This window comes from Montipora capricornis, chromosome 4, assembly GCF_036669925.1.
Source record: "Montipora capricornis isolate CH-2021 chromosome 4, ASM3666992v2, whole genome shotgun sequence".
Lineage (NCBI taxonomy): Eukaryota > Metazoa > Cnidaria > Anthozoa > Scleractinia > Acroporidae > Montipora > Montipora capricornis.
The window spans coordinates 14,446,777-14,455,197 of NC_090886.1; the positions used below are offsets into that span (position 1 = coordinate 14,446,777).

Consider the following 8,421-nt stretch of genomic DNA (forward strand, 5'->3'; position numbering starts at 1 on the left):
GCGACGGATTGCATTCATATTTGACACCAAATAGTTACTTCGCACGCATTTAGGACCTATCTTTGCAAGACAAAATGGGAAATGGGAAATGGGGGAAGGGGGTATTTTTCTTTTACATAATCTCTGAAGTTCAGTTCGCCTAGTTTGCCGGACATGGGACTGATTACACCTTACCATCTTTTTTTCCTTTTCTTTTGTCAGTTTCGCCTTATCATCGTAAGTCTGACTGCAAAAATGAAAGCAAGAATGAAATTCGTTTTGTTTCAATGAGAAATTAAACGCGGTCACAATTGCTTTTCGTTTTCAAACTGAATCACTTACCTAGTTTCTTTAGTCACACTTTTAAGTTGGTCTTCCTTAGCTTCAAGCTCTTTGGCTAATCTCTGTAAAACGAGAAAAAAAAAAGGAATTTCGCCGGACAGAGCACAGTATTGATATAACGATGACCTCTATTCATGATTCTGGGACTTGGATATTTTACTAATGCTAACCCTTAAAACGGTCTTTTAAACGTCGTTTAGTTTAAAAGACCGTTTTACGGAACACCGCCGCACTTTAAATAACGCTAACACCAAATCCAAGACTGCTACAGTTGCAGAACATTTCCTCTCCTCTCCCCAAAACATTTCTAAGGACATGCAATTAATTCCTATCAAAAAAATATTTTCCAACAGAGACTCGATCCGTAAGGCCAGGGAAGCTTTTTTAATTTCAAAAGGCAGGACAATTGATCCCTACGGTCTTAATATCCGCGAAGAAACGTATTAGATTTCAGTTTATTATTTACAGTCACTTCAGTTATTTTTCCGTTACTCTTAGTATTTGAATTCAAATTTGTTGTAACTACCATATTTTATCCCATCTTTTCCAGTATTACGTCAACATCAATTTACTATATATATGTACATAGAAGCAATGCAATCCAATGTAAACTCTCATTGTACCTGAAGAGGGCTGGTTTGGCCAGCCGAAATATAGTACACCACTAAAATCAAATCTACCTTGCATCGGCTCTTACTCAAAATATTTAGCTCCTTTCCGTACCATTCCCCTGTCTTAAGGACGAGGCCTACTAATTGAAAGGTACTTTTGCGCGGTTTACTGAATATGCAGGAAATGCAGATCTTAACAAGTGTTATTGAAATCCAAAAAGCAAATTAGGGGTAACCACGCATTTTTCGAAGATAATTAATCAACAATATTTGTGAAAAGCTTTAAAATACAAAGCAATGTATGGCGTTCTTTTCCAAATTGAAGCTTAATTATCTCTGAAAAATGTGTGGTTACCCCCAATTTTCTTTTTGGATGCCAAGAGCAATTGCTAAGTTCCACTTTCTCGGCATAAATTTAAACCAAACAAAAAAATATCCCTATATTAATAAGCATCACTCATAAGAAAACCGGGTATCTTGCTCGAGATGCGCACAACGTGTGCGAAATGACAATAGTAGGCACAGTCCTTATGTCGCTTGTACCATCAAATACCCCCATGTCCAGGCTGGATAATATTCCGCCGTAACTTGCCTCATTCTCTGCATCCTGCTCGGCTATCTCTCTCAATAAGTCGTTCACTGATCTTCGTGGACTGTTTTCTTGTCCTCGCCATCGGCCTCCGCCTCGGCTTCGGCTTCGGCCTCGAGCACGACCACGACCACGACCACGATCACCACCACGACCATTACCTCGTCCTTTGGAGAAGAATAAAGAAAAGGAGTGCACTTAACGTTTCTGCGGTGATAAACTAATCGAGTTATATACTTCCCTGAATTTGATGTATAGCACTTCGTTTTCTGATTATTAGTTTGTATTCGTAATTCAACCCCTTCGGATGAGTAAGCCTCGTGTTACTCATCCAAGGGGTTGGGCTTCGGGTTAGGGCTTCGGGTTAGGGCTTCCGGTTTAGGGCCATACATTTAGAGTTCGAATTTTTTACTTGCAAACTACGAGCTGGTAAATTTTTGTCTCAGGAACGATTAGTGTCAAACGTTGGTCATCAACAGTCTCAGACCCTTGGTTTACCACGATACGATCTTCTTCGTCCTCCACTAGCGCTTTCAATTGAGGCATTTCAAATTCTCTTATAAGACCACACGGTTTACGTGTTAAACATTTCAACTTCTCTTTTTGTCAATAAATATTTCTTAATAACCTAGTTCGAGAGCTGTACTGTAAATTACGGCCCACGTTTCCCGCCCCCCCCCCCCCCCCCCTCCTCTCCCCGTTAACCATGATTTATGGCCCAAGCCGGCGAAGTGCGCGGGCCATAAATATAAGAGGAAAAACAAGGGTCAGTAATTTATAGTACGAACCGAGAAAACGAAGTTAGTAAGATATTTATTATGCGGTGCGTTAAGCGTTGCCGCTGAAACTAAAACTTTTTTTCGCCGAAAAGCAAAATTTCTCTTTGGACAAAGCCAAAAACGGAGAAAAAAAACTTTTTTGGAAAGTTTGGATCAATTCCGACGTTTAGAAGTACGCGAAAAGGCAAGAAATGTTTTTGTGATGAGCCTGCGTCTGTCTGACCACAAGGTATTACACAACATCGCATCAGTTCTCATCAAGTTTTTTCGATTTCGCTCGGATTTGCTCGCTTTTTTCGCTCGTATTTCGTACTTCCAAATTTTGGAGTTGAAGGAATTTAATAAAACAATCATTCAATTCGCGCTTGTTGGATATGAGACTGGTTATAGCCAACTCGGCGCTACGCGCCTCGTTGGCTATTTACCATCTCATACCTAACGCGCGCTCATGGACTAATTGTTATTAAAGTCTCAAATGGGAAAGTTCAGAAACACATTCGCAACTCCAGTGATTTCTTTAAAGGAAGTTTCCTCGTTATAGTCAAAGAACTTGATGGTTGACTTTAAAACTCCGACAGACGAGACAAAAAAAGGACTTTGTGAGAAGTATGTTTATAATACTCCTAGTCTACGCCTTGACAACTCTTCTTCATTAAACGATCAGTGGAGAGCGAGGGATAACTGCGAAAACCGAGGAGGCCTTTTGAAAAAGTGAATAAAGTTTCACCGCGAACGTAGCTTTGAATTCTTTTTAATTGAGGCTGCCGTTCTCTGTTTATTATGAGCTTAGGCATAAAGTTCTGACCGTCGAAATTTCCCTGTCCGATTTAGTAAAGATAAAAATTCAACGTGTTGTAAACGTATCATTTACTGCACTTCTTTTAGACGGCACATAAAATTAATTTTTAGCTTTTTTGGAAAGTTCCTTCTTTTTTCATTTTGTCTGCCGGTGAGTTGAATTTCATCATTTTGGGAACAATTATACTTAAAGCATTTTTACAGAAGTTCGTCGTCGTCGTCAACTTCGAATTTTCCAGGCAATCATACCTCTTGAGGGACCAGCATCCATGATTCTTGCGAATTTAAAGTCTTCAATATTTTTCTCAAGAATTTGCTAACAATTTTCCGATACTCCAAGTGAGTATCCCTTTATGACGAAAATAACGTCATAGATAGAATCTAATCTTGCACGCGCGTGGAGTTTGTAAAGTCGCGATCCCCGGATTTTTAACCGAACACGTTGACCACAGAGTTATCATAGGACAGTTCATTATCTTAAACTCCACTCACTTGACTTTGGCTCAGTTGGTATAGACCCTATGCAAAAATGGCTGCCTTTAAATTATTCTTTTGTTCATATTCAAAATAGCCCAACTAACCTCGTTTTTGAGACAAAAATTCTACAGGATTTGTTATCCCGAACGAGGTTAGTTGGGCTATTTTGAATATGAACAAGAGAATATTTTAAAGGCAGCCATTTTTGCATAGAGTCTATAGATAAAGAAGAATCAAGGCCTAGGGGCGTCAACTTAGTCCCCTGAGTCTTCTCGGCTTTGAGCATGGCTGTTCAATAGAAAGCAGCATTTTCCCCTTGCAATCACTCTTTGGTCATTTAGATATCAAACGCTTTCAGGAAAAAAAAATGTAGCAAAGAAGGAGCTTCTCCTCACACTGTCTTAGAAGTACGCGCGCAGGCACTATTTTAGCTTTGCATCTCTCATGAAATCTTCTTTACTGGGTAAACGACTCTTTGATCCTGCCATATGAAAAATTGAACCTGCTTGTCTCCCCAATCTAAATTTTTGCACGTTCTCATCTTTAATAGGGAGATTAACTTTTAATGTAATTAGTTTTAGTGTACTATATAAGTTTTTAAAATTTTATGTAACCGTTCAGTTACTTCTGAAGATGTATTTTGGGGCATACGAGACATGGTTATAAGAAAAAGAAAAATGGAAGTAATCATGTTTATCTCCAATCTACTATCAGTTTAGCGTTTTTGATCAAGTCAAAATGACCGAAAGACAAGAGTATTTACGACTCGTCAATGGAGAATGTGGAAGAAAATAACGTAAAATTTCAAAAGTAAACACGCGCACCCTAGCCAGGTCCTCCTAAAGTGGCAAATCATGATCACAACACCCGATGCACCTTTCCGACACCAACACATACTCACAGGTGTGATCAGGAGCCCATCACCCGGAGCGTGCAACTTACCTATTTTCGAGCAACGGCGTTTTCACAAGTAAGGTTATTTTTAGATTGAATTTCCCGCTAATGAGACTCCCATAGTAGCCCGATGACCAATTACAAGAAATTAAGCTGACGTCATAGGGTCACCGAACCGGAACTGCCTTTGTTTTTTGACCTCATGCGCGGGAAGGGCTAGTCTAAAAATATACCTACTTTGTGAAAACGCCGTTTCACAGATGCTATATGGAAGTTGCACGCTCCTGATGTGCTCCTGGTGTGATATATTAGGGTTGAGGCCTCTTATTTTGGGGCCTACGCGATGACGCCGTAGAAACAGAAATGGTCTCTTGGAAGTACTGGCAGTCACTACTTTACTTTTGCATCCCTCATAAAATCTTTCTGTAAACGAATCTTTGATTCTGCTATATAACAAAAATTGAACCTGCTTGTCTCCCAAACCGAAATTTTTCCGCGTTCTCTGTATTTCGTAGAAACCAGAGACGATCCGTTTCAGAAGAATACTCGCAAACTGATTTTTATTCAATTTCTATGGCGAATTTTCTTAACTTTCCTTAATCCGGATAACCATTAACAGCGTAGCGGGTGAGCGGTAAATTGTAGGGAACGTGTCCGGAAAAACTAAACGATTGCGTAATTTCCGTTAGGTGTGTACGAGGTGAGGTTTACCGCAAGTTGAATTTTTCACACAGCTCGATTGTTACATCATGCACGTCAACATTTCGTTTGTTTATAAGCATATCAGTCGAAGGTAGAACTGTCTTTGACTTTAATATTTTGAAGAGGTGTTAAGTACAGTCTTTAAGATTCTATTTAAATGAGAATAGATTTCCGATCACGAATCTCTTATAGATTCCTCTCACGTCTGATGCTCAAAAGGAAGTGTATGTGATGATGAAGAATGTATGTACTTACGTCAATATGCCACGTTTCAACTTGACCCTTACGAAACTGTTTCAAGTTGATCATCTTGACCGAATAATCAGTACTGATCGAGGCCGGTACATCATATTTCTCTACGTTTTTATCGATTTCCGATTTCAAATGATATTTTTGTTGCTTATTCGCCGCTATTCTCCGCAGTTCTTTTCAGCGCTTCTCCGAGTTTTTCCAGGTATTGTAGATGATAATCTTTTTCGTTTTTTTAGTGTACTTAATCATACTGATTTTAATTGTCAAAATTCACTGTTGTCAAGTGAAGTTAGGTTCCTTCCTCGGGTGCCAGACATCGTCGTGTGACTTGTGTCGCCAAAAAAAGTGTATGAATAACTAGCGCGAAGCAGTGTATCCAACAAAGGTTCTTTTATAACATCACCCGAATTAGGCGCGCGGGGCCAACTCTCTTCTCTTTGCAGGCGTCCATAGGCAGCCCAAGTTCGCGTCACTAGAGAGCGTGTAATAATTGATTACTAGTGGAAGATGACCTTTGAGTAAAAGCGGTGTTGCGTTACAGGTAGCCGTTGAGAATTTAAACGCGTTGTAAGACTTTGTATGGGAAATAAAATACCGAAGATTATGTAGCCTAAAAAACGCTCAATTTAACGTTCATTCAATAAAATGAATAAAAATGACTTACCTCTGGTGTATTTTTGTGCCTTTTGGAGCTTATCTTACCATTTCGGGAATTCCGTGTTTTCACACACGTGTAAATGAGTACCTTTTCCGGGATAACAATTCTCATAGTTTCAAGCATCTTAGTTTTTCTAGAAATTGTCACGATAATTGTGATGTTTCTTTCTTCAAAATTATTGATAATGCTACTTCTTTCTATCAACTCAAAATCAAGGAAAGCTTCCATATTGATCGGTTGAAACCCGAACTCAAGAAACAAGTTGATCATGTCAGTTTAGCATTACACGTTTACACTTTTACCATTTATAATGTCAGTTATGGTTCTCTATAATATTGTTGGTTCGTTTGAATTTTACCTGCTTGTAACGAACATTTAATCTACAAAGAATCATTGTATTGATAGTTATATATATATATATATATATATATATATATATATATATATATATATATATATATATCGCTCACTGCTTGCAGTTTGAGCACTCTTGTGACTCCACAATGCAATCCAACAATGTGTAACCGTACATCCTGTGCCCAAGTTCAGGAGTTGCCATAAAGCCATTATGGTGACAACCGGGAGGGCACATTGTATACATATTGTATATATATATATATATATATATATATATATATATATATATATATATATATATACGAATTATCTTGTAAAAATTTTAATGTTACACTCACTATGGCTGAAGATGATGTTTGAAACATCGAAACATGTTCCGTAAATTCAAAAGTGTGGTTGTATTTTTTAAAATATTAGTAACACTTGTGCTATCCAGACCTTTCGTTTTAATTTTAACTGGACCGACTAGATTAGCAATTGCTATTTTGCGGGCCAGTCTATTGTAAGCATGATCATAATTTAAATAAATGAAGTTGAAGTTGAAGTTGAAGTTATGGGAGAACTGTACAAAAGAAAATAAATTTGAATGGTTTCACTTCAACAGGGCTTCGTTCGTTGATTGGACGAGGAAAGACGATTACGGGTTGTGTTGTTGTTGGTGTCGTGGGTGTTTACGTATACAAGCGTGGATATGCTGAATTCAAGAGATGGAAAGAACTCAAATCTGAAGCCGAGTTAAACGAGAAATACGATTCTGAGAAAGTGGCAGAGGAGATCAAATCAGAAAAGAATCCTCTTGAATAGGAGGTATTTAGTTGTTTGGTTCTTTCAGGAGTCTTTACCTCCTATGCTGGGGCTTGGAGGTCATAAAGTACCGAGCCATAATTATATATATATAGGACCAATTCTAAATATGGCTATACCTTTTTCTATGGCACGCCATGTACCTAACTCGACGTTTTTGTTCCTGAGAACTGAAGGCCTTTTTGTTTATGAGAGGCCCAAAAGCCACTAAAGTCACAGTAGCACGTAGACAGGGTGTACTTGACTTCCTCATTTGTTTTCAGCGCTGTCTGCCAGAGCTCAGGGATTTGAGTTGTGCACGATGTGCTTACTTTGCCTCTGAATTTTTTTTCAGGTAACTGCCATAGATATCTGGAAATATTTCACAGGCTTGATGGTTCATGGAATGTGATATATCATATTGATGGGGCGTCATTGCTTGTTATGCTTCTTTGTAATTTTATTCAGATATTTCTAAAATCGCTGTTATTAAGTCTAAACTGTTTGAATAAAGATAATTTTAAGAACAAGTTGTTTGAGGCCGTGAATTCCCCACTGACATGGCAGCACAGTTTCTTCAGAAGCTAAATCTTGCGTTACTTTTAGTTGACCTTAATAAATAAGGGTCCTCACAAACTTAGCGAATCAGCTAGGAATAATTGGTATATGAAAGATGGAATGGCTCACACTCCTCATTCAACTACCGGTGAGAGCCCAGCACAGTTAATCCTCGGTAGACCGTTGATTTGGCCAAACCCAACTTGAATCGGAAGATGGTCAATGAACAGCATATCAGCAGAACATGAAGGCTGCAAATGAGAAGGGTAGACAGCGTCGACACGTAGAGGTTAGTAACTCGGTAATGTCACAAGATTATCGAGGGAACCTTAAGGTGGCTCGAACCAGTTTCAACGCTTCCAAGTGACGCTCTTATTAGAAAGATCGGCACCACAACGTTGTATCATGTATTGACAATATTGTGGTACCAAATGAAACACGAATTATTGCTGAACAAGATACAGTCATTATTGTGACATAATATGTCATCGTGGCAACGGGCAAGCCCTGTAAAAAAGTAATAAGGATCATAATAATAGTTTATTGTAACACATTACAATGTGTATTTACAATAAAAAAACATTAAAAAACATATTGAATATAAATATATAAAAATGTAGATTCTAAATATTATTATTAAAA

The 8,421-nt window shown here is 38.3% G+C and overlaps 1 protein-coding gene and 1 long non-coding RNA gene across 2 annotated transcripts in view; one reads left to right on the forward strand and one right to left on the reverse strand.

Moving 5' to 3' along the window:
- LOC138046139 (myosin-6-like) overlaps positions 1-3,369 on the reverse strand; it is a 15,106-nt gene extending 11,737 nt beyond the window's left edge. The window contains exons 1-5 of the mRNA XM_068892818.1: positions 3,348-3,369; positions 1,476-1,688; positions 945-1,069; positions 322-383; positions 175-226 (exon numbers count right to left, since the gene is read on the reverse strand). Coding sequence (XP_068748919.1) covers positions 175-226; positions 322-383; positions 945-1,069; positions 1,476-1,688; positions 3,348-3,369 — 474 coding nt within the window. The remainder of the gene's footprint in view (positions 1-174; positions 227-321; positions 384-944; positions 1,070-1,475; positions 1,689-3,347) is intronic.
- A 2,097-nt stretch (positions 3,370-5,466) lies between these two features.
- On the forward strand, positions 5,467-7,751 carry LOC138045619 (uncharacterized). Its single transcript, XR_011131629.1, has 3 exons — positions 5,467-5,625; positions 7,043-7,245; positions 7,577-7,751. It is a non-coding gene; the product is annotated as an uncharacterized lncRNA (long non-coding RNA).
- The last annotated feature ends 670 nt before the right edge of the window (positions 7,752-8,421 follow it).